Raw genomic sequence first — 26934 nt, 5'->3', positions numbered from 1 at the left:
ACGTCAATTTAGGGCACCTCAATCTATACATTCCAAAGTCTCCAATACACCAGAAATACGCTATAACCTGCCCTGAGATGTAGGCACTTGACCACCATGCCTGCCATGTGAGGAGGCCTAACTCCACAACTCTACCCCAATGTGAGGATCCAGAGTGCTAGGCATTCCCAAATTGCTGAACAAATATGGATCCACGCTTCACTCTTATACTGTCAGATTGCTAGCCCCTTTTGTGCCCCCCACATTCACCTCCCAATGAGACAACCTGGGTAGGTTACAACAATGACTTCTGAAGGTTCATCCAATCAAACTTTTTTATGGTTTGAATTGTCTAAGGGACACTGTCAGTCCAGACCTGTGCTGACCGCTTCCTTAACAGGAAGTCGTCCAGATATCCAGCAATGGGACTGTCTTGAGAGAATAACAAGGCAAGCACAGGGGCCACAAAATAAAAGTGTTGGGGACACACAGCAATGCGAAGGAAAGTGCTGGAAAAATAGGGACAGGCAAGTAGGAAAGTATGCATCCTTGATGTTTACAGAGGACAGTAAATCTCCCTGATGGAGGAAGGTTATGACTGGTTGATTAAATGTGGAATGTTTGGATCTGAATACAGACATTTAAAGCCTTGAGATCCAAGATAGGGTAGAGCCCCTTTTTAGTCGGGTACTGTGAAAAGGTTGGAATAAAATCGGGGGAAACCTTTCTGCTATAGAATTTGGGGCAATAAAACCTTGATCCAAAAGACCAGCAAGGGCTTCATGGAGGTCTGCTAACCTGTGTTGTGGCACAGAAAGATTGGAAAACATACAGCAGAGTGAGGGCTGAATTGGAACTCTAGTTTGTAACCCTAAACACTGCCCATATCAATGCATCTAAGATGCTGTCTATTCACATATCTGCAAAGGATAACTGATGTGTCACTACTATTAATATTGGGGCATCCCTTCATGCCAAAATGGATCTTTCTACAGGTTTGGGGGATTTAAAGTTCCAAGGTTTGTGGCTGAACTGGGTCCCTGGCTTATGTTTGGTTATTGGTGTAAGCCTTAAAGCAACAAAACAAACTCTTCTTGGCCACAAAGGGTGGGCGTGTGTTCCTAGCTTGAGGGAGGCCTAAGCTTTTTCTGCTGTGGTAGATGAGTACTCTTACAGCTACAGACATCCTGTCCAGCCCTAAAGAGACGTTGACCCTCAAACGGCATGTGCAAAAGACACTTTTTACATGCCTTTTCTGCAGTGCTTTATTAGGACATGACACTGCCAGGTCAACAGTGGAAACAGCTCACTTCTTAATAAAGGACTCCTCAAACAGATGCAAACCTGAAAAACATTTGGGAGGAGTGAACAATTTATCAGGACTTTGAAACAGGATTTATCAGGAGTCTCCATACAGAATGTTTGGGGGTAATGTGTGCAACAGACAAGCTTAGCACAAGCTAACTTGCATGGCCCCTGTGGCGTGCAACACGCCGCTCAAACAACCACTGTGTCCTCTGGACACAAAACTTATGACAAAAAATAACAACTGTAAAAAACTTGCCAGACCTCTTACTAACATACCTCAGACTATCTACTTTCTAAAAAGGGGTAATTTGGAAAGTATTTGTGCTGTCCTCGCATTTTAAGGCCTCAAGAGATAGGCTGTCAGTATATCAGAAATTATCAATTTTCAAATATATATCCCATAGTTTGTACACACTACAACTTTCACACAAATCAGTTAATATATACTTATATGACATGTAGCGGAATACATTTTGGCCTAAATTTATGAAGAAATTTGATTTTTTTTTTATTGAATGTTTTATAGCAGAAAGTATTGTTTTTTCTTTTTCAAAAATGTCTTTCTTTTATCGTTTATATAATTAAAAAACATAATTTACATACAGTGTTGCACGACTGTGCGATTACCAATTAAAATAGTGCAATGCCGAATAGCAAAAAATGGCCTGGTCATGAATGGGGCAAAACCTTACAGAGCTTAAGTGGATAAAAAAGGGGGGGTGGGGCAAACACTTCTTGTTTTTGGACCCAGAGGATTGAATGTGAAGGAATACTGTAATAGTGCTATTTGACAACAATTAATGTTGGGAAAATCTGTAAGAATCTTTCCCCCATTATGACAGAGATAGCACGTGTAAAATTAAGCATATATAAATTGAGTAATATTACAAATAGCTGTTGTAACACTGGGCTGGGCTCTTTAAATCTTTCCCAACATTGCTAACAAAATAAGCAGTAGCAAAAATCTTTTTTTTTGTATTTTACCCCTTGATATACAGCCAAAGGAGAGATGAGGCTGGACTGTGCCCTTATTGGCTGCTGCTGCAGCTGAACAGTACTAGCCCCTGGAACCTCTGACTGGCTGGGATCCCAGGAGGTTCAGGATTGGATACTGGACATGTCCTACTCCCACCCAGCACTGGGAGAAGGCAGACAAATCCATGTAGAAGATGAAAAGAAAGGGGAATAGGACTGAGGGCTTTCTGTGATGGCTGCTGTAAGGCCTGGGAGCTAAGAATGTCACCAGAGAGTGTTTATCACTGGAGCCAGTGTACAGGGCTAAGGGTTGCAAGAAGGCACAAGCCTGTGTGTTTGTGAGCTGTTGACCACATGCTACTGCTAGAGGATCTGTTCTGCCAGCATCACATGCTGAACTGAATGCATGGATCTGGCTACAGGCTGAGAGGAGCTGGCTGCAGTGAAGGAAGAGAGACTGTGCTAGGAAGGCAGACACTGGCCAGTGGTTAGGTAGGACACCTCTGCAGTAGGCTGTATTGCTAATCTGTGCGTGTGTATGGTTGCCTAGAAGACCAGTCAGCGAACAAACTTCTAGGTAGTGGCAAGCTGACATAGTGTAAGTGGCAAGCCAAGTCGCGTCTCTGATGATTCTAGTTTGCAGGGTAGCTTGAGAAATCCCAAAAGTGTGTGTAAAATTGCTAGATTGATCCCCAACCCTTAGAGCACAGGTGCTCAATCTGTGGCCCCCCAGCTGTTGCGGAACTATAAGTCCCATGAGGCATTGCAAGGCTGACAGTTACAAGCAAGACTCCCAAAAGCAAAGGCATGATGAGATGGGAAGGCCACAGGTTGAGCACCCATGCCTTAGAACAGGGGTGTCAAACTAGCAGCCCACCAGCTGTTGCGAAACTACAAGTCTCATTGTGCTTCTGCCTTTGGGAGTGATGCTTGTAACTGTCAATCTTGCAATGCCTCATGGGACTTGTAGTTTGGCAACACCTGGAGGGCCACCAGTTTGACACCCGTGCCTTGGTGTACTAGATTGCATGTAAGAATTTGTATCTGCCCATGTGTGGCCTACCAGATAGATGAGGGATATCTCCTTTTAGTGGCGGTCTGAGGTATTGCAGGCTGTTACAAATTTTATCACAGCTGGTTTTTACTTGCTCCCCTCTCATTTACTCCTACACCAAACAAGTTCCACTTTGTGTTTCGAGTATTCGCTGTGGGCTTGCGTCGCTGATAGTACATCTAAGAGAGTCTACATGCTCTTCATGACTATTCAACCCAATTCTCCTGTTCAGACATTCCTCAAATGTCCTATGCTAAACACTGAAGTGCCTTGAACAGAGCTTTGAACAGAAGTATGAAGGTTAACATATCAGCCACAACCCATTCTGATTGCTTAATACATCTTGGGTTTGAAAATAGTAAATATTACCGATGTCTTTGCAGTTTTCTTCTTTTTCTCTGCTTTTTCTTTCTCTTCTATCTCCAAGTTTTCTTTTTCTATCAGTGAAATGAGAGTATTGCAGCGTCTCTGTAGCTCCTACCAACAATATTAAAGAAATCAGAAACTACAGGCAGACCATGTGATTAAGTATGAATCATTCAGTTATTATTAGTTAAAAGGAATAAAGCATATATCAGTAGATTGCTCAAGACCTTATTAAAGTGATCTATACCCCAAACTTTTTTTTTTTAACTCCTTCGTGCCTAAGGGTAAAACAAATCTTAACGCCTAGGCACAATTTTGCAACTTTGACATGTGTAAAACCGTACATATCATCACAACTACTTTGTGCATCCAGGTGGATTATACCTTGTTTTTTTCAGGACAAATTGGGCTTTCATTTGGTGGTAAATGGTAATGGATATCTCCTGATAATTTTTATTACCAAAGGAAAACTGGAGCAAAATATTAAAAAATAAACGTTTTTAAATTTAGCTGTATATTTCTTGCTACTACCATAACCTACCACCAAAGAACAACCCAGAAATAATTTCTCCTTCTCCTGACGATCACAGTGATACCACATATGTGTATGTTACTTGTTGTTTGTACACGTAGTACAGCCTAGAAACAATAGTGCGCAATTTGCTTTTTTTTTATCCTGCCACTAATTGACACTGATACTAATTTAAAAATTGACAAAAAAAACCTTGACCAAAAAACAAAAAACTGACCCTGACCTTTGACCTTGACCCAAACACTAACCCTGGCACAGAGCTAGATCAAACCTTGATCTAGGTATTTTTGTTTATTTTTTATTATTTATTTTCTACGCACACTTTTTTTTTTCTCTCTGAAAGGACAGAGAGAGATACAATGTATGACTCTCCAGAATTCAGAGAGAGAAAACAAGGGTGGCGGGCTTCACAGTGACTGATTACTGTGATAGCCAATCAGAGGCTATCACAGCGATCAGGTGACCTGGAATCATGAGTACCGATCATTAGAATAGGACCCGGGGTTCTCAGTGCCACCCTGGTCTTTGTGTTGGGAGTGCACCGTGCACCCAGCAGAAAGTCATGTACGTAAATTAGCGGCCCCACGGAAAAAAGCCCAGTTCTGTGAGGCTGCTAATTTGCGTGTGGTCGACAGCAAGGGGTTAAACTTTAGATAGGATAGGGAAAGCTTAGAAAACCTGTTAGGTTTCACTACTGTCTGTGGCACCATTAACCTCCCTGGTGGTATTCCCGCTTGTAGCTCGGGATAAAGTTTCAGTACCACAAGTGGTAACCCCGAGCTACACTCGGGCTTACCATGTGGTGCTGCTCTGGGATCTGTGCTTGACTTACCTTGTCCTGCGCTCCCGCGATGTCAATTCTGCAGTGTCCCCTGTAATGTCTTCTGGTGGATGCCGGCATCTGTCTTCTGGGTTCCGTCCCCTGCGACGTCAGGACGTATGGGGACGGAACTGATGGGAAATTTGAAAATGACAAAAAGTGACATTCACTAAATTCACTAAAATCACATAGTAAAACATTACTGTATCAAATCATTTAACACACATTTTGTCCCCAGTGCTTTGTCAGGTGTCCTGCCTACATTTTTACTGTTCTTTCTGCCTGGAAACTGAGAAATGTCCATGGCGTCCAAAAAGCGTCCCTTTAGGTTTTGAATTGAGTGATAATGAAATTCGTCATCAGACACTGAAAACGATTCTGCGACTTTGCTCAGTGATGTGCGAACTTGGCGCTATATTTCAAATTTCAGTGTTTTTGGTTTGGTTATATTATTGAATTAAATTTATTATTATTTCCATGCAAAAAAATGTACCGCTTTGAGCACAGAAATATGGACATAATCAGACCGCTAGGGAGGTTAAAGAGATTTCATGTCAATCTGGACTTGCTTACACTTGTGGCAGGGGCGGTGGAAAAACAGGCAGTTGAGCCACATTTTTGCTGCTCCGCCAAAAGCTGCAAAGGTAGCCAGACAGGGTTGTACAACAGGGATGTGCAAACCATAGTGCCTGATGCCAAGGACATGCAGTTCCAAGTGCCAGGCAGGTGTTTTTTTTTTTTACATTTAACCTGGCTGCAGGCAAGCAGCAGGGTTTACTTTATGCAGTCGATTTTCATATAAGTTTTCAGTGCGATTGTCAAAGGTAGTGCTTCAGCAGTTCAGGTGCTATTCAAATCTGTCTTCTAGCCTCTTCTATGCAAAGCTGACTATGAATGGCATCCTATGTGAACAGTTATGTCAGAATGCCACCATATTCTATGCTGTGCGAGTTTCGAACACATTGCTCCAAACTTGCACAGGACCCTTTTTTAATTGGATGAAAATCTCACTGCATAGATGTGAACATCCTTCATAGAAAACAATGTTTTTTCAGATGCCATCCGCATCAGATCGCATCAGTGTGAACCAGAACTAAGGCTCCATTCCCATCTGACTTTTTTTTGGGGATTGCAGCAGAATCACTGCAATTCTGCCAGTGATCTCAAAATGCACTACAATTGCAAAATGCAGGTTCAAGTGCCATTATTTTACATAAATAATGACACCTAAAACACGGAGCAGTCTTGCCATGACTGTTGCTTGCTTTATTGCATGGCAAATCGCATAACATGAAGACTGACACCCAAAAAGGAACAGGAGCTGCTTTTGGGTGACAAGCTTCACACGATGCGATTTGCCATGTGATAAATTGCGGCAAACCAGCAGTGCGTTTTATGTTTTTATTGAAAATAATGGCACCTGAACATGAGTTTTGAGATTGTAGGGTGTTTTGAGATTGCAGGCAGAATCGCATCAATTCTGCCGCGATCCCAAAATAACCAAGTGTGAATGGAGCCTCATGGAGCGGACACCAGAGCTTGATTTTGCTGCTCAGCATGCACATGTACTGAGCACCCAAGTGCTTCCGTGTTTGAGGGTAACCTGAAGGAATAAAGTTTTTTTATTCTCATTGGGACCAGTGCTTCATTTACATTTACAGATGCGCTTTTGTAGAGTGTTAAAGAGAGGCCGACACTCCCCTTTCCAAACTAGAACCCAATCAGTGCTCATCATACTGCAAGGTCTCTCCCCTCCCTGCTAGTCCCCGAGTGTTGTGCTGGAGACAGGCAAAATTAATTATTAACTGTATTAAAATTATTTAAATACTGTTTTGGTTAAAATTAATTCTTTTTATCAGGACAAGTAGTTCATCAAAGGAACAAGCAGACTGAAGCCTTGATTTAGTCCTTTGGACAAGTAGGTTTTTATAAAATTTCCACACTCCTGTACACATGCTGTGGCCATAATCCTTTACTTGGCTACAAAAATGTTATCTTCCCTGTGCCTTCAAGCGAATGGGGACGCACTGCATATGCTCTGCACTTGCATGCAATGCATGAAGTGGCACTGCAGTGGTGCAGCATATATAGGGTTAAAACGGGGTGAGATGGTGAGATATCGCCAATTCACTACCTGTCAAAATGCCACTGAAAAGCAATCCAAATTGCTTTTAAGAGGCATAACAAGGGCTGCTGCTAGTATAATATCGTACTGGAGACAAACTTTCACTAGACAGGAAGCTAAGGAAAAACAACAGAAAAGCAAACAATAAAATCCTAATAGGGGTTCTAGCATTCCCCTTAAAAAAATACTTTTGTCTATTTTGCTGTTAAAGCTGATTTCCACCCAAAAGGGGAAGTTCCGCTTTAAAGATTGGTCCACTACTCCCCATTAAGGATTGGCACCTTTGGGGAGCAGGGGAGGGGGAATGGGTAGCCAAATTTGACAGATACCCACTCCCACTTCCGCTGCGATCGCCTAGGCGACCGGAACCAAACGTTTTCCTCCTACCCTCCCTCCGCGAAGTCTTGTGGGACATGTGACAAGTCCCAGAAGACAATGGGGCCATTCATGAAGTGCAGCGGCACTCACGCATGTGCAGTGGGCACCCGGCTGTGAAGCCGCAAGCTGTCTCAGCCGGGTGCCCACACTGAAGATGCCGGCCTCCTGGAATACAGGATGGCCAGTGAAACAGGCTGTGGTGGGGGCAACACGGGATTGTGGGACAGGTGAGTGGCTGTTTTTTAAAAGTCAGCAACTACAGTTTTTGTAGCTGCTGACTTTTATTTTTTTACAGAGTGAGTGGAACTCCGCTTTAAAGAGAGATTTCCCTTACTTTCTGCCCTGGGGCCAACCTAATTACCAGACAGAAAATGAAGGAAGGAATCTCTCCAACGGAGTCTCTGACAGCAGTAAAATCTAACAAGAGTTCCAATCCTTCCTAACTCTGTACATTTTTTTAAAAAAATATGTATTTTCTTCAGATATTAATTAAAGAGAATTGTTATATGTGTCTTTGAAGATCAAAAAAAAATTACGTTTAAATGCAGAGTAAAAATTGTTTAAAAACATTCTCAAACATGTATGTAACACAGGCTCACATATTCTTATATAACTGGATTTGATTGTCAAAAGAGTGTTTCGTCTTTCATGCCCAGAGAAATGTGAGCCAGGCTAACTTTACCATTTCTTTTGAAACCCAGCTGATGGATTGCACACTGTGAAACAACAACACTCTGTGACACTGAAGGCTTGCCTCTGTGCATTGTGCTCAGAGCAAGTCTATCAAATGCACCGCTGGGAATCCGTTACAGACTCCACTATGCTTGTGGTTGATGACTTCTTACTTTCAGCTTAAATAGTTGCTGTAAATTAAAATTATCATCATTTTACTTTCACATTTTAGTTTTTTAGCTCCCAGCTTCATTTCCCCTTATACCATTAAATCAGAAAGTTTTCCAGGGAAGAAAGTTCTACAGCTTTTTGCTACAGAATATATAACAAGAAATTGCTCTTGTCTGTAAAGTGCTGTCTATAATGCCATTCTGATGGCTGAAAGGAAGGCGAATTTGAAGAGACTGTTGTTTAAGGTTGTGTCAGGTAGCCCCATCCACTTTCTACAGATAAATGAGAAATACACGTTTATTGTCCTATACTCGATTCCTGCAGATAGTAACTGTAGCCATGAAATCTAAGGATGCTTAAAATATCTCATTATCCACAAAGACTGTATAGGCAGAGGTATGTGTTAACAGGTATGTTACTACATTACTGTTCACAAAACCAAAAAACAAGACCGTAGGGAACATTGCTTTACCTTAATTACTAAAGTCTCTGCTACTGATGTAAATCAGTCCTTCTGAGTCAGCTAAATCATTGAAATAAATGTTCTTCCAATGTTGTAGATAAGTTAGTGGTTAACAGTATGCACAGCCAAAAAATTATTTTCTTTAATTTTGGGTGGAGTAGGCAAGGGTTAAAAACCCCATCAGTTTATTGTTTGCAGTCTGTAAGAGCTCTTTCTGAACTTCTTGTTTTAATGATGTAACAGGAACTGAGAGGGAAAACTCTACAAAGAGAAAGAAATCAAGCTCTTAGACAGTTGTCACCAAAATGGGTGTTCCCATTGGAAAACCATCCTACTCCATCCCTGCAAGATTTCCCAATCACCAGTTTTTGCGACGCTTGTGTGGTCTATTCTGCCTTGGTGGTTATGTGCCTTGCTCCTCAACTGCATTTGTGAATGCATATTATTCGTTTTTCACAATAGACACTCTGTTTTTAAACATGCTACACTATTAGCCTTTGCACTGGTGAACTGTAAAACCTTGGATTTTCTATTACTTTTTGTCTTGATGACAACAGTCAACATGACAATCAGAGAGGGTAAATGTGCCTGGTGGGGACACAGAAAGCAATAAAAAAAAGTTACAGAGTTTCTAGGCCTTGTCTAATCGATTTAAAAAAAAAAAAAAAAAACGCTGGAAGCTTTGGCCAATTAAAATGACAGAGGACACAGGACTAGTCTCCAGAGGCAGGGCTTTGCTTTCTCATCTCAGAGCTCCTAGTACGCAGAACAGTGAGTGGCACAGTAGCACTCTCACTCCAAATTTAGTGAGACTAGCGGATGGAAGCAACAGTGTCTTAGATCCCAAATAGCAGACTTACAGCTATAAGGCTGAGGTGCCTAGACACCCTCACAAACACAATGAAGGAAGTGCACTGCTATTTTTCAGGAAACATTCCAAGGGAACATTTTTTACAGCACTGCTTTAGCGCAATTTACAATTATACATATTTACTACCTACCGTTCTCAACTGGGGTGACTGGCTGACAAGCCGAGAAACCAACTGGCTCTCTGCCTCCAGGAAGCAGAGAAGCACTGAACTGTAGAGTGAGAGCGGGTAGTAATGGGCAAAGATGTGGAAGGGGAAAGGCTTCTTCCTGAGTTTCAACTAGCCCTGGCTACATTTAACATGCAGTACTGTGTACACAAGCATCTTACTCAGAAGCATGGATGCCAAACACGGGTGCTGGCATCTGCCAGGTACAGTAAACAGAGTTATTTTCAACAGGCTATATGTATGCGAGTGTGTGTGTATGCATGTGTGCCTAAGTTTAGATGCATGTGTGTGTATGCATGCATGTCTGTACATTACTGTTAGGACTTGTTCACACTGGTGTACTTAAAGTGGTTGTAAACACTTACATGTACCCAGTGAAGTGACTGGCCTCAGGTGATACATAGAGATTAGCTCCTTCACGCCTAAGGGTAAAAGATATCTTACCGCCTATGCACAATTTTGCAACTTTGACATGTTGGTAAATCTGTACATATCATCACAACTACTTTGTACATCCAGGTGGATTATATCTTGTTTTTTTAAGGACAAATTGGGCTTTCATTTGGTGGTAAATGGTAATTGATATCTCCTGATTTTTCTACTATCAAAGGAAAAATGGTCCAAAATAGTAAAAAAAAAATATTTTTTTTTAATTTAGCTGTGTGTTTCTTGTTACTACCATAACTTACCACCAAAGAACAACCCAAAATAAATTTTCCAGCTCTTGACGATCGCAGCGATACCATAAATGTGTGTTATTTGTTGTTTGTACCCACAGTATAGCCCAGAAACAATAGTGTACATTTTGTTTTTTTTACCTAAAACACACTGACACTGATACAAATTATGAGAAAAAAAAAATCCAGACCTTTGACCCTGACCTTGACCCAAATACTAACGCTGGCACTGAACTAGATCAAACCTTGATCTAGGTATTTTTTCTTTATTTTTTACTTTATTTTTTAATATATATTTATCTTTTTTTTTAACAAACAGTTGTTTTGATTTCTCTATGCAAGGAGAAAGATAGATACAATGTTAAACAAATCCTTCTAAATAGGATTTACACGGGATCTCTGAGCTCTGAGAAGCAGGAAGCGGAGATTTGAAGTTAGGGGGATCAGTGAGGAGAGCTCTGAGAACTGATTGGAGGGAAGGGACACCCCCACCTCACACAACACACAGGGACAATTACAAGTTCTGCCCTACCCTGTCACCATTTTTCTATTGGTGTCAGAAGAACTCATCAGAAGTGACGCACACAGATAGCAGAGGAACAAGGGAGAAGACAGAAATGACACTTGGACATGCTCTGGATTGAGACAAGTAAACACTATAGATGGATATGGCTTGTTCATATTTCATGTCTGAGGTTTACAACCACTTTACGCGAACACCTCTGTGAAGGCCATGTTTTCCCGCATAGGGATACACAGGTGTTCCATGCATCCCTGTGCAGGCATTCCCATTCATGTCTTTTGGGAGGCAGTAACTGCACAGACACAGCCGTTGCTCCCGATTTGAAAAGGTATAAAGAATGTGGAGATTTGGAGGAGGCCAAAAGCAAAAGAAGGTGCTTTTCTGAATTAAGTGTCACTTTAACATGTGGTGGCTGCACACTTCCTGTCTTTGAATGACTCTACTGCATGGGGAAGCAACAGAGCCACCTTTGGAAAGAAGCACTATCAATATGGGAATAGGCTAGTGTGCGATGCGCTAGTAGATATAGGTGGACTTGACTAACAAAATAAAACTGGACTCCAGCTAACACTTTTTAAGCAGTTACAGCTAACAGTTTTTTCTTCTTTTGGATAAAGGTTTTACATAAATGAATTGACCATTGTAAGCACCCCTGTCAGTGCTAAATTGTTTGTCTAAACCCGCTAACTGCCACTTTTGCTTGACAGCTGGTTCTGTTAAAGGAAGTTGTAAAATAGCAGACTTACTGATAGAGGTTATTTTCAACAGGTGAAAATAAAGAAAAAAAAAACAAATTAAGAAAAAACTAATGCAGCCACCAGAACTGATAATCTACAATATGATACATTTTGTTATTTAATACCACTTTAAAAAAAGAGATATAGACACAGATTGCTGGAGCAATACAAGTGGTACTGCAGTGAAGTACAACTGCAGAACCATCAGCAACTTGTTTTTAACATCACAGTATTTAGTGAGCGCTAAACCATAATTAAATATTTATTAACAACTAAATATTTAAAGTGGTGTTAAACCCAAAACCAAAAATGTAATCTATTGCAGCTTATCAATCATTAGATATAGTGCCTGCCTCAGTTTTCTTGGCATTATTCTCTGTTTTCACCTGGTGATCTTGCCAGTAACACACCTCCTATATTAGAGTGCCCCACACTGGATGAAGGAGCTCAGGAGGCACAGCAGACAGCCGGGGGTTGTAAATGTATTAGCAGATTTAAATATAATAACAAATTGAAGCCAAACTCCAGCTCTTTGATCTTTAATCAGTTACAGCTGTTTTTTTTTCCTTTTGGCATAAAGGTTTTACATGAATAAATAAAAGCTGATCATTTTAAGCACCGTTGCCTATGTTAAATGGTTTGTCCCATCCATGGAATCAGATGCATTCTGCTGGAGAGCTGTGCTTTTGAAAAACAATAGACTTGTTGGCTGGATCACCAGATAAAAATATAAGAAAGAAAGCCTGAAAAAGAAAATGAATGCAGCTATCACATCTAAGAATTGGTAAGCTGAAATATAATAAATGTTTGATTTGGGTTTAATACCACTTAAAGCATTATTAGCTCCTAGAAAGCAAAGTTTGATATGTTGCAAAATACTGAATATTGTAAACTGAAGAAAAACAAAACATTTTTATCTGAAGTCAACTGCTTCAACCTATTTAGCAGAGCTACTGTGTACTGTGATTCCAAATAAGTGCTGAAAGAAGCTTCTGGTAGAAATGTGGAAGATATGTTGTCAGACACAGCTTCCATCACTAAGTTAAAAAGGCATAAAGCATAGCAGTGGAGAATATGCTAATGTATTTGTTGTGCTGTTAGTCACAATCTGTCAGGTGTAGCATTGTCTATCAGCTTTCATTATAACATTACAATGATCTTTACCACATTGGTGACACCAGGCAGTACATCTAGTCTGTTATACAGGCCATAGTTCATTACAGGTCCTGGCAACCCAAGTCTTGTGCGCAACACCATCACTCAGAGCATATGCAAGAAACCTAAAATAAAACATTCATCACAACATACTGCAAAGCAATAACAGGTACAGTATGCAACAAATGAATCCTGTGCCATAACTTTTCTTTACAAAATGCACATTTTGCCTGGAAATGTTTGCTTAGCCAGGTGGAATAAAAGAGTAGTCGGTAGTAAAAACAAAACCATGGCTGTGAATGGGATATGCCAGTGTAACAAACACATTCAACAGACAGTCTTCATCTCCTGGCCAAGTGTAAATGTCAACATTCTCACTACAATATAGGAAGGGCTAAATTTTAAATATTTGGCTCTAACAGAACACAGTGAAGCATGGTGAAGGCTTCCTATAAGACGAAGCTACATTTTTGCAAATGGTGATTTCATTAAAGATTGACAGCAACCTTACTGCTGAGAAGCTCAATGATCATGTAATGGTGAAAATTACACTAAGCACAGCCCAAAAACTATCTGCAGTCAAAAATAGAAAAGGGAATTATTCAACAGATGTTATGGCCCTATAAGCCACTCAAAGGGTTCTCAAACTTTCTTGATTAATAAAAAGTATTAATTGTATATACATATATGTTTCAAAATATCTTTTAAATTGTTACAAAAAAACTGAAATACAGTGGAATAAAGACAACATAGTCAGAGGCATTTTCTTTCTACACTTTCTGTTCTCCTGGCTATTTCCATTCTTCTGGTCAGCAATGAATGGATGTCTCCATGTCTCCATAGCAACACGATGTTCGCAATGACCTAAGGCAATAAGCATTTAAAATAGCAATAAAAGTAAAAATAATGTCTAATATCACAGTGTATCTGGCAGCAGATGCACTAAAACTTTGTTTAGTAATACCATTACGACTAAGGGCCCTATTTATGCTTCAATATTTTTATTGAAAAGACCAAACATACAAACCGAAAGTACAAACAAATGAGAGATATTGAGCTCTCAGGACAATATTCACATGTGAACATAGGTAGCATTGGCATTGTACTGAATGATTAAGAGCTAGTTAACACTAGATGCAGTCCAGTGCGTTTTTTTTTCTGCATCAAAAATGCATGCGCAGGGTTTTCCATATATTCCAATGGCCCTAGTTCACACCAGTGCAGTCAGTTCCAGTCAGTTTCCGATGCAGAAAAAAAAGTAGAACATGCTGCATTTTTTCTGCACAGAACCATACTGGAACATAGCAAACTGTATAAAAACTACACCGGAACTGCACATGGTGTGAACTGTAAGCAAAAACATATCCGGAATGCATCTGGAGTGCATTTTTGTGGTGTGAACTGGTCCTGAGGAAACGAACATTGCATACATATGTGGGACCAAGAAGTCCCTTTGGTGTAACCCACAGATAAAAGGGGTAAACAGCAACAATGAACAGAGTTCCAGTACATATTTCACTATGAAAAAAGTGACCAAACAGCAGTTCGGTACTATAGTCAGATACATCAAAAGTTAATAATGGAAACAAAAAGTATGAAGAAAGAATAAGGGAGAAAATGAGAAAAAAAGAGAATAAGAAAAAGAGTGAAGTAAAAGAGGGCCAGCCAGGGTCCTGCTAAGGGATGGAAAGGATCCCAAGTTCTGTCGAATTTTGATGTATTGTTATTGATAGAGATGAGCGAAGAAATGAAAAATTCGATTCGACTGATTCGGCGAATTCGTGGACAATATTCGATTCGAGTCGAATAAATTCGCTGTGAATTTAACTTAAAAAAGGGTGTTTCTAGGCTTCAGAGAGACTTAATATTAGTGCAGAACACTGTACCTTTAATTTAAATGCCCTTGGAGTCTGCTGGGGAAGAGAAATAATACTGTGACTCAGTATGACATGCAGATGAGTGCCGTCGATCTTAGAATCACCGCACACTTCACTCATTTGGCCAGTCACGGGGCCAAAACCAGTGTTTGGAGCCACAGTGTGGCGGTGGAGGCAGCAGCAATGGGAGGCCATACAGCAACCTATGACAAAATGGAAACCAGCAGGAGTGTGAGGAGACCTGAAAGTGGCACATGGCAGAGTGGGAGCAATGGGAGGCGGTACAAGGACCCATGTCACACTGTGGACCCAGCAGCAGCGTGATGAGGCGGTACGGGGGCCCATGGCAGATTTGGGGCCTGGCAGCACCTATGGGAGACCTGTAATCTGCCAGCAACCTATGACAAAATGGAAACCAGCAGGAGTGTGAGGAGACCTGAAAGTGGCACATGGCAGAGTGGGAGCAATGGGAGGCGGTACAGGGACCCATGTCACACTGTGGACCCAGCAGCAGCGTGACCAGGCGGTACGGGGGCCCATGGCAGATTACAGGCCTGGCAGCAGCAATGGGAGGCCCGTAATCTGCCAGCACCCTATGACAAAAAATGGAACACACCAGCAGTGTGTGAGGAGACCTGAAAGTGGCACATGGCAGAGTGTGGCGATGGAGACAGCAGCAATGGGAGGCCGTACAGGGACCCATGAGAGACTGTGGACCTGGCAGCAGCATGAGGAGGCGGTATATAGGGGCCCATGGCAGATTAGGGGCCTGGTAGCAGCTATAGGAGGCCCGTAATCTGGCAGCACCCTATGACAAAAAATTGAACACACCAGCAGTGTGTGAGGAGACCTGAAAGTGGCACATGGCATGAGAGACTCTGGACCTGGCAGCAGCATGAGGAGGCGGTATATAGGGGCCCATGGCAGATTAGGGGCCTGGCAGCAGCTATGGGAGGCCCGTAATCTGCCAGCACCCTATGTCAAAAAATTGAAAACACAAGCAGTGTGTGAGGAGACCTGAAAGTGGCACATGTTTGGGGCATGATACATGGCGGATTTAGTCAGTTGTGTCAGGAACTGGTGGTTTGAAATCCAGACTAATCCACGCCTGATTCATTTTCACAAACGTGAGTCTCTCCACACTTTGGGTGGACAGTCGTGTCCTCCGCGGAGTTGCAATACCTCCTGCCGCACTAAACACGCGCTCCGATGCCACGCTACTGGCCGGGCATGACAGCCTTTCAAGGGCAAATTCAGCTAGTTGGGGCCAAAGGTCAAGTTTCGTTGCCCAGTAGTCAAGGGGATTGTCTACCTCGGTTGGCAGGGTGCTGTCCAAGTAGGCCCAAGCCTGTTGTTTGAGCTCCTGCTCCAGGTCCACCTGATGCTGCTGCTGCGGCTGGTTAGTAGTTTCCTCACTGCGCTGGTGAAGAAAGCTACTCATCATCGACTGCAGACTGAGGCAGCCGCTGCTGGTGGAGCTGCCACTGCTCCTACCACCCCACCCCTCAACTGCTGCCATGCCAGCGGAACGCGAGCGCACAGGGCCCACAGTGTCTGAGGATGGACGTTGGCACACAAAGGCAGAGACCAACTGACTACATAGGTGGTTTTTATAGTACGTAATTTTGGCCTCCCTCTCAGCAGGTGTGAAAAAGGCCACCATTTTGGAAGGGTAGCGAGGGTCCAACAAGGTGGACAGCCAAAAGTCATCCCTCTGTCTGATGGTTATTATTCGGCTGTCGCTACGCAAGCAACCGAGCATGCTATGGGCCATTTGTGCCAAGGAATGCGAGGGACTCCCTGCCTCCATCTCCACAGCATACTGCCACGGTGCGTCTGGGTCCTCTGTCTCCTCCTCCTCCTCCTCTACCAGATGCTCCTGCTCCTCCACTCCTGTCCGCTGAGTGGAAAAACCACCCATTTCACTCAATAATTCCTGAGCACCAATGTCCTCCTCTACCTCCTCCTCTTCTTCCTGTCCTGCCCCCACAGGGGTCATGTGGCGTTGAGATCTGTGCGCCACGTCTACCGCACCCTGACCAGCCATTGTTAACAGCATTTGTTCCAGGACGTGCAACAGAGGAATGACGTCGTTCATCCCATAGTCCTGCCGACTCACGAATAGCGTGGCCTCCTCAAAGGGCCTGAGCAAGCGGCAGGTGTCACGCATGAGCTGCCAATGGCTGACATCTAAGTTACACAGGGAGTACCTTTATCCGCTTTTAACATCAGGAAATCTGTGATGGCCTTTCGCTGTTCGTAAAGGCGGTCTAACATATGTAGGGTTGAATTCCACCTTGTTGCAACGTCACAGCATGAGGAGTCGGTACGGGGGCCCATGGCAGATTACGAGCCTGGCAGCAGCAATGGGAGGCCCGTAATCTGCCAGCACCCTATGTCAAAAAATTGAACACACCAGCAGTGTGAGGAGACCTGAAAGTGGCACATGGCAGAGTGTGGCTATGGAGACAGCAGCAATGGGAGGCCGTACAGGGACCCATGACACACTCTGGACTTGGCAGCAGCATGAGGAGGCGGTATAGGGGCCCATGGCAGATTAGGGGCCTGGCAGCAGCTATGGGAGGCCCGTAATCTGCCAGCACCCTATGACAAAAAATGTAACACACCAGCAGTGTGAGGAGACCTGGAAGTGGCACATGGCAGAGTGTGGCGATGGAGACAGCAGCAATGGGAGGCCGTACAGGGACCCATGAGAGACTCTGGACCTAGCAGCAGCATGAGGAGGCGGTATATAGGGGCCTATGGCAGATTAGGGGCCTGGCAGCAGCTATAGGAGGCCCGTAATCTGCCAGCACCCTATGTCAAAAAATTCAACACACCAGCAGTGTGAGGAGACCTGAAAGTGGCACATGGCAGAGTGTGGCGATGGAGACAGCAGCAATGGGAGGCCGTACAGGGACCCATGAGAGACTCTGCACCTGGCAGCAGCATGAGGAGGCGGTATATAGGGGCCTATGGCAGATTAGGGGCCTGGCAGCAGCTATAGGAGGCCCGTAATCTGCCAGCACCCTATGTCAAAAAATTCAACACACCAGCAGTGTGAGGAGACCTGAAAGTGGCACATGGCAGAGTGTGGCGATGGAGACAGCAGCAATGGGAGGCCGTACAGGGACCCATGAGAGACTCTGGACCTAGCAGCAGCATGAGGAGGCGGTATATAGGGGCCTATGGCAGATTAGGGGCCTGGCAGCAGCTATAGGAGGCCCGTAATCTGCCAGCACCCTATGTCAAAAAATTCAACACACCAGCAGTGTGAGGAGACCTGAAAGTGGCACATGGCAGAGTGTGGCGATGGAGACAGCAGCAATGGGAGGCCGTACAGGGACCCATGAGAGACTCTGGAACTGGCAGCAGCATGAGGAGGCAGTATATAGGGGCCCATGGCAGATTAGGGGCCTGGCAGCAGCTATAGGGGGCCCGTAATCTGGCAGCACCCTATGTCAAAAAATTCAACACACCAGCAGTGTGTGAGGAGACCTGAAAGTGGCACATGGCAGAGTGTGGCGATGGAGACAGATGCAATGGGAGGCCGTACAGGGACCCATGAGAGACTCTGGACCTGGCAGCAGCATGAGGAGGCGGTATATAGGGGCCCATGGCAGATTAGGGGCCTGGCAGCAGCTATAGGAGGCCCGTAATCTGCCAGCACCCTATGTCAAAAAATTCAACACACCAGCAGTGTGAAGAGACCTGAATGTGGCACATGGCAGAGTGTGGCGATGGAGACAGCAGCAATGGGAGGCCGTACAGGGACCCATGAGAGACTCTGGAACTGGCAGCAGCATGAGGAGGCGGTATATAGGGGCCTATGGCAGATTAGGGGCCTGGCAGCAGCTATAGGAGGCCCGTAATCTGCCAGCACCCTATGTCAAAAAATTCTACACACCAGCAGTGTGTGAGGAGACCTGAAAGTGGCACATGGCAGAGTGTGGCGATGGAGACAGCAGCAATGGGAGGCCGTACAGGGACCCATGAGAGACTCTGGAACTGGCAGCAGCATGAGGAGGCGGTATATAGGGACCCATGGCAGATTAGGGGCCTGGCAGCAGCTATAGGGGGCCCGTAAACTGGCAGCACCCTATGTCAAAAAATTCAACACACCAGCAGTGTGTGAGGAGACCTGAAAGTGGCACATGGCAGAGTGTGGCGATGGAGACAGCAGCAATGGGAGGCCGTACAGGGACCCATGAGAGACTCTGGACCTGGCAGCAGCATGAGGAGGCGGTATATAGGGGCCCATGGCAGATTAGGGGCCTGGCAGCAGCTATGGGAGGCCCGTAATCTGCCAGCACCCTATGTCAAAAAATTCAACACACCAGCAGTGTGAGGAGACCTGAAAGTGGCACATGGCAGAGTGTGGCGATGGAGACAGCAGCAATGGGAGGCTGTACAGGGACCCATGAGAGACTCTGGACCTAGCAGCAGCATGAGGAGGCGGTATATAGGGGCCTATGGCAGATTAGGGGCCTGGCAGCAGCTATAGGAGGCCCGTAATCTGCCAGCACCCTATGTCAAAAAATTCAACACACCAGCAGTGTGAGGAGACCTGAAAGTGGCACATGGCAGAGTGTGGCGATGGAGACAGCAGCAATGGGAGGCCGTACAGGGACCCATGAGAGACTCTGGAACTGGCAGCAGCATGAGGAGGCGGTATATAGGGGCCCATGGCAGATTAGGGGCCTGGCAGCAGCTATAGGGGGCCCGTAATCTGGCAGCACCCTATGTCAAAAAATTCAACACACCAGCAGTGTGTGAGGAGACCTGAAAGTGGCACATGGCAGAGTGTGGCGATGGAGACAGATGCAATGGGAGGCCGTACAGGGACCCATGAGAGACTCTGGACCTGGCAGCAGCATGAGGAGGCGGTATATAGGGGCCCATGGCAGATTAGGGGCCTGGCAGCAGCTATAGGAGGCCCGTAATCTGCCAGCACCCTATGTCAAAAAATTCAACACACCAGCAGTGTGAAGAGACCTGAATGTGGCACATGGCAGAGTGTGGCGATGGAGACAGCAGCAATGGGAGGCCGTACAGGGACCCATGAGAGACTCTGGAACTGGCAGCAGCATGAGGAGGCGGTATATAGGGGCCTATGGCAGATTAGGGGCCTGGCAGCAGCTATAGGAGGCCCGTAATCTGCCAGCACCCTATGTCAAAAAATTCTACACACCAGCAGTGTGTGAGGAGACCTGAAAGTGGCACATGGCAGAGTGTGGCGATGGAGACAGCAGCAATGGGAGGCCGTACAGGGACCCATGAGAGACTCTGGAACTGGCAGCAGCATGAGGAGGCGGTATATAGGGGCCCATGGCAGATTAGGGGCCTGGCAGCAGCTATAGGAGGCCCGTAATCTGCCAGCACCCTATGTCAAAAAATTCTACACACCAGCAGTGTGTGAGGAGACCTGAAAGTGGCACATGGCAGAGTGTGGCGATGGAGACAGCAGCAATGGGAGGCCGTACAGGGACCCATGAGAGACTCTGGAACTGGCAGCAGCATGAGGAGGCGGTATATAGGGACCCATGGCAGATTAGGGGCCTGGCAGCAGCTATAGGGGGCCCGTAAACTGGCAGCACCCTATGTCAAAAAATTCAACACACCAGCAGTGTGTGAGGAGACCTGAAAGTGGCACATGGCAGAGTGTGGCGATGGAGACAGATGCAATGGGAGGCCGTACAGGGACCCATGAGAGACTCTGGAACTGGCAGCAGCATGAGGAGGCGGTATATAGGGGCCCATGGCAGATTAGGGGCCTGGCAGCAGCTATAGGAGGCCCGTAATCTGCCAGCACCCTATGTCAAAAAATTCTACACACCAGCAGTGTGTGAGGAGACCTGAAAGTGGCACATGGCAGAGTGTGGCGATGGAGACAGCAGCAATGGGAGGCCGTACAGGGACCCATGAGAGACTCTGGAACTGGCAGCAGCATGAGGAGGCGGTATATAGGGACCCATGGCAGATTAGGGGCCTGGCAGCAGCTATAGGGGGCCCGTAAACTGGCAGCACCCTATGTCAAAAAATTCAACACACCAGCAGTGTGTGAGGAGACCTGAAAGTGGCACATGGCAGAGTGTGGCGATGGAGACAGCAGCAATGGGAGGCCGTACAGGGACCCATGAGAGACTCTGGACCTGGCAGCAGCATGAGGAGGCGGTATATAGGGGCCTATGGCAGATTAGGGGCCTGGCAGCAGCTATGGGAGGCCCGTAATCTGCCAGCACCCTATGTCAAAAAATTCAACACACCAGCAGTGTGAGGAGACCTGAAAGTGGCACATGGCAGAGTGTGGCGATGGAGACAGCAGCAATGGGAGGCCGTACAGGGACCCATGAGAGACTCTGGACCTAGCAGCAGCATGAGGAGGCGGTATATAGGGGCCTATGGCAGATTAGGGGCCTGGCAGCAGCTATAGGAGGCCCGTAATCTGCCAGCACCCTATGTCAAAAAATTCAACACACCAGCAGTGTGAGGAGACCTGAAAGTGGCACATGGCAGAGTGTGGCGATGGAGACAGCAGCAATGGGAGGCCGTACAGGGACCCATGAGAGACTCTGGAACTGGCAGCAGCATGAGGAGGCGGTATATAGGGGCCCATGGCAGATTAGGGGCCTGGCAGCAGCTATAGGGGGCCCGTAATCTGGCAGCACCCTATGTCAAAAAATTCAACACACCAGCAGTGTGTGAGGAGACCTGAAAGTGGCACATGGCAGAGTGTGGCGATGGAGACAGATGCAATGGGAGGCCGTACAGGGACCCATGAGAGACTCTGGACCTGGCAGCAGCATGAGGAGGCGGTATATAGGGGCCCATGGCAGATTAGGGGCCTGGCAGCAGCTATAGGAGGCCCGTAATCTGCCAGCACCCTATGTCAAAAAATTCAACAGACCAGCAGTGTGAAGAGACCTGAATGTGGCACATGGCAGAGTGTGGCGATGGAGACAGCAGCAATGGGAGGCCGTACAGGGACCCATGAGAGACTCTGGACCTAGCAGCAGCATGAGGAGGCGGTATATAGGGGCCTATGGCAGATTAGGGGCCTGGCAGCAGCTATAGGAGGCCCGTAATCTGCCAGCACCCTATGTCAAAAAATTCAACACACCAGCAGTGTGAGGAGACCTGAAAGTGGCACATGGCAGAGTGTGGCGATGGAGACAGCAGCAATGGGAGGCCGTACAGGGACCCATGAGAGACTCTGGAACTGGCAGCAGCATGAGGAGGCGGTATATAGGGGCCCATGGCAGATTAGGGGCCTGGCAGCAGCTATAGGGGGCCCGTAATCTGGCAGCACCCTATGTCAAAAAATTCAACACACCAGCAGTGTGTGAGGAGACCTGAAAGTGGCACATGGCAGAGTGTGGCGATGGAGACAGATGCAATGGGAGGCCGTACAGGGACCCATGAGAGACTCTGGACCTGGCAGCAGCATGAGGAGGCGGTATATAGGGGCCTATGGCAGATTAGGGGCCTGGCAGCAGCTATGGGAGGCCCGTAATCTGCCAGCACCCTATGTCAAAAAATTCAACACACCAGCAGTGTGAGGAGACCTGAAAGTGGCACATGGCAGAGTGTGGCGATGGAGACAGCAGCAATGGGAGGCCGTACAGGGACCCATGAGAGACTCTGGAACTGGCAGCAGCATGAGGAGGCGGTATATAGGGGCCCATGGCAGATTAGGGGCCTGGCAGCAGCTATAGGGGGCCCGTAATCTGGCAGCACCCTATGTCAAAAAATTCTACACACCAGCAGTGTGTGAGGAGACCTGAAAGTGGCACATGGCAGAGTGTGGCGATGGAGACAGCAGCAATGGGAGGCCGTACAGGGACCCATGAGAGACTCTGGACCTGGCAGCAGCATGAGGAGGCGGTATATAGGGGCCTATGGCAGATTAGGGGCCTGGCAGCAGCTATGGGAGGCCCGTAATCTGCCAGCACCCTATGTCAAAAAACTCAACACACCAGCAGTGTGAGGAGACCTGAAAGTGGCACATGGCAGAGTGTGGCGATGGAGACAGCAGCAATGGGAGGCCGTACAGGGACCCATGAGAGACTCTGGAACTGGCAGCAGCATGAGGAGGCGGTATATAGGGGCCCATGGCAGATTAGGGGCCTGGCAGCAGCTATAGGGGGCCCGTAATCTGGCAGCACCCTATGTCAAAAAATTCAACACACCAGCAGTGTGTGAGGAGACCTGAAAGTGGCACATGGCAGAGTGTGGCGATGGAGACAGATGCAATGGGAGGCCGTACAGGGACCCATGAGAGACTCTGGACCTGGCAGCAGCATGAGGAGGCGGTATATAGGGGCCCATGGCAGATTAGGGGCCTGGCAGCAGCTATAGGAGGCCCGTAATCTGCCAGCACCCTATGTCAAAAAATTCTACACACCAGCAGTGTGTGAGGAGACCTGAAAGTGGCACATGGCAGAGTGTGGCGATGGAGACAGCAGCAATGGGAGGCCGTACAGGGACCCATGAGAGACTCTGGAACTGGCAGCAGCATGAGGAGGCGGTATATAGGGACCCATGGCAGATTAGGGGCCTGGCAGCAGCTATAGGGGGCCCGTAAACTGGCAGCACCCTATGTCAAAAAATTCAACACACCAGCAGTGTGTGAGGAGACCTGAAAGTGGCCCATGGCAGAGTGTGGCGATGGAGACAGCAGCAATGGGAGGCCGTACAGGGACCCATGAGAGACTCTGGACCTGGCAGCAGCATGAGGAGGCGGTATATAGGGGCCTATGGCAGATTAGGGGCCTGGCAGCAGCTATAGGAGGCCCGTAATCTGCCAGCACCCTATGTCAAAAAATTCTACACACCAGCAGTGTGAGGAGACCTGAAAGTGGCACATGGCAGAGTGTGGCGATGGAGACAGCAGCAATGGGAGGCCGTACAGGGACCCATGAGAGACTCTGGAACTGGCAGCAGCATGAGGAGGCGGTATATAGGGGCCCATGGCAGATTAGGGGCCTGGCAGCAGCTATAGGAGGCCCGTTATCTGGCAGCACCCTATGTCCAAAAATTCAACACACCAGCAGTGTGAGGAGACCTGAAAGTGGCACATGTTTGAGGCATGATTCATGGCGGATTTAGTCAGTTGTGTCAGGAACTGGTGGTTTGAAATCCAGACTAATCCACGCCTGATTCATTTTCACAAACGTGAGTCTCTCCACACTTTGGGTGGACAGTCGTGTCCTCCGCGGAGTTACAATACCTCCTGCCGCACTAAACACGCGCTCCGATGCCACGCTACTGGCCGGGCATGACAGCCTTTCAAGGGCAAATTCAGCTAGTTGGGGCCAAAGGTCAAGTTTCGTTGCCCAGTAGTCAAGGGGATTGTCTACCTCGGTTGGCAGGGTGCTGTCCAAGTAGGCCCAAGCCTGTTGTTTGAGCTCCTGCTCCAGGTCCACCTGATGCTGCTGCTGCTGCTGCGGCTGGTTAGTAGTTTCCTCACTGCGCTGGTGAAGAAAGCTACTCATCATCGACTGCAGACTGAGGCAGCCGCTGCTGGTGGAGCTGCCACTGCTCCTACCACCCCACCCCTCCCCTGCTGCCATGCCAGCGGAACGCGAGCGCACAGGGCCCACAGTGTCTGAGGATGGACGTTGGCGCACAAAGGCAGAGACCAACTGACTACATAGGTGGTTTTTATAGTACGTAATTTTGGCCTCCCTCTCAGCAGGTGTGAAAAAGGCCACCATTTTGGACCGGTAGCGAGGGTCCAACAAGGTGGACAGCCAAAAGTCATCCCTCTGTCTGATGGTTATTATTCGGCTGTCGCTACGCAAGCAACCGAGCATGCTATGGGCCATTTGTGCCAAGGAATGCGAGGGACTCCCTGCCTCCATCTCCACAGCATACTGCCACGGTGCGTCTGGGTCCTCTGTCTCCTCCTCCTCCTCCTCTACCAGATGCTCCTGCTCCTCCACTCCTGTCCGCTGAGTGGAAAAACCACCCATTTCACTCAATAATTCCTGAGCACAAATGTCCTCCTCTACCTCCTCCTCTTCTTCCTGTCCTGCCCCCACAGGGGTCATGTGGCGTTGAGATCTGTGCGCCACGCCTACCGCACCCTGACCAGCCATTGTTAACAGCATTTGTTCCAGGACGTGCAACAGAGGAATGACGTCGTTCATCCCATAGTCCTGCCGACTCACGAATAGCGTGGCCTCCTCAAAGGGCCTGAGCAAGCGGCAGGTGTCACGCATGAGCTGCCAATGGCTGACATCGAAGTTACACAGGGGAGTACCTTTATCCGCTTGTAACATCAGGAAATCGGTGATGGCCTTTCGCTGCTCGTAAAGGCGGTCTAACATGTGTAGGGTTGAATTCCACCTTGTTGCAACGTCGCAGATCAGGCGATGCTGTGGAATTCCGTTCTGCCGCTGCAGCTCAATGAGGGTGTTCTTTGCGGTGTAGGAATGGCTGAAATGCATGCACAGTTTACGTGACATTTTAAGGATGTCTTGCAGTGGGATGGTGGATTTTAGGAACCGCTTGACAACCAGATTGAACACGTGAGCCATGCATGGCGCATGGCACAACCTTCCTTGACGCAGAGCAGACACCATGTTCTTTCCGTTGTCGGTCAACATGGTTCCGATTTTCAGTTTGCGCGGAGACAGCCATCTGTCGATTTCTCTGTTCATTACACTGAGAAGTTCCTCCCCTGTGTGACTACGTTCGCCAAGGCATACCAGGTGCAGCACAGCGTGACACCGTTGCGCCCTGCACATGTGATATGCCGGTCGGGTAATGGGACTTGGCACGGGGGTGGCGGCTGAGGACACGGCGGAAAAAGAGGTGGTAGAGGCGGACATGTTTGCTGGACCAAGGACGTGCAAACGTGGAGGCAAAAGCGTCGTGACCTGTCCAAGTTGCTGGTGCGGCTGTGCCGGCACCACGTTCACCCAGTGGGCCGTAAATGACATGTACTGTCCCTGACCGTAGTTACAGCTCCACACGTCGGCGCTGCCGTGCACTTTGGCAGAGACCGACATGCTCAAAGACTGGCCCACCATCTCTTCTACATGTGAATGCAGGGCTGGCACTGCCTTTTGGGCAAAGAAATGACGGCTTGGCACTCTCCACCGCGGCGCGGCACAAGCCATCATTTCTCGGAAAGGTGCTGAGTCCACCAGTTGGAAAGGGAGGGACTGCAGCACCAGCAACTTGGACAGGAGGACGTTCAGCTTTTGCACCGTCGGGTGCGTGCTCGCAAACTGTTGTCTCTTGGAAACGGATTCCAAGAAAGACTGTTGACGGAATCCGAGAAGAGGAGTAGCAGGAGAAGGAGCATCTGAACGAGCGGAAGATGCCAACGAGCGACAACTCCCCTCAGCAGAGGTGTTGGAGCCTTGACTGGCTGATAGAGGGTGATTGACGACGTCGGGTGACGGAGCAAGTAACGGAGCGGGTGATGGAGCGGGGGCTGGGGCAGGCAGAACCGCCGTATCTTTATCACGGTTTTCCCAGGCCAACGAATGGTGACGCTGCATATGCTGACGCAACGCTGTAGTCCCAACATGGGCCCCCTGGCCACGCTTGCATTTCTGGCCACATAGTCGACATACGGCTACGTTTACTTCCTCGGGCGGCTTGACGAAAAATTGCCACACCACCGAGTAGGAAACTTTGCCCCCGCTACTCCTCACTGGCTGACTGCTACTTCCTCCGTGCGCACCGGCACCACTACTGGCCGTGGTGGTAGGCTGCAGTGGAGCTGGTGCTCTACTCCGTGGCCGTTTGGCTCCACTGACACTGATGCGACCCTGCTGCCTCCTGGGCAACCCACCGACTGTTTAGCTCGCTGCCAAGCTGGCACCCTCTTCTCCTGATGATGCGGAAGAAATTGCCTGATGACGACGAGGCAGCCAAGTGCGATCAACCTCCTCATCATCAGGTACGGTCTCCGCCTCACTACTAGCCCCCTCGGCTGCGTCTGGGTCAGGAGACAGACCTGTCTCTAGACCGGCTACAGAGCCACTCTCCTCGCCAGTACTTCTTCGCCTGGCTGCTGAAAAGGCCGATGTCTCCCCCCGTTCCTGACCGCCCTTTGTTAGCTCTTCCT

The 26934-nt window shown here is 47.4% G+C and overlaps 1 protein-coding gene across 1 annotated transcript in view; it reads right to left on the bottom strand.

Annotated features, from left to right (window-relative positions):
• Positions 1 to 26934, bottom strand: part of LOC149461455 (SWI/SNF-related matrix-associated actin-dependent regulator of chromatin subfamily A member 1) — a 277776-nt gene that overhangs the window by 4533 nt on the left and 246309 nt on the right. The window contains exon 23 of the mRNA XM_089678296.1: positions 3686 to 3793. Coding sequence (XP_089534422.1) covers positions 3686 to 3793 — 108 coding nt within the window. The remainder of the gene's footprint in view (positions 1 to 3685; positions 3794 to 26934) is intronic.

This window comes from Staurois parvus, unplaced genomic scaffold (assembly GCF_062004578.1).
Source record: "Staurois parvus isolate SC_StPar_1 unplaced genomic scaffold, SC_StPar_1.0 ptg000202l, whole genome shotgun sequence".
NCBI classification, from domain to species: Eukaryota; Metazoa; Chordata; class Amphibia; order Anura; family Ranidae; genus Staurois; species Staurois parvus.
Note: the sequence above shows the minus strand (reverse complement) of the source record. Positions and strands in the feature narration are given on the sequence as shown.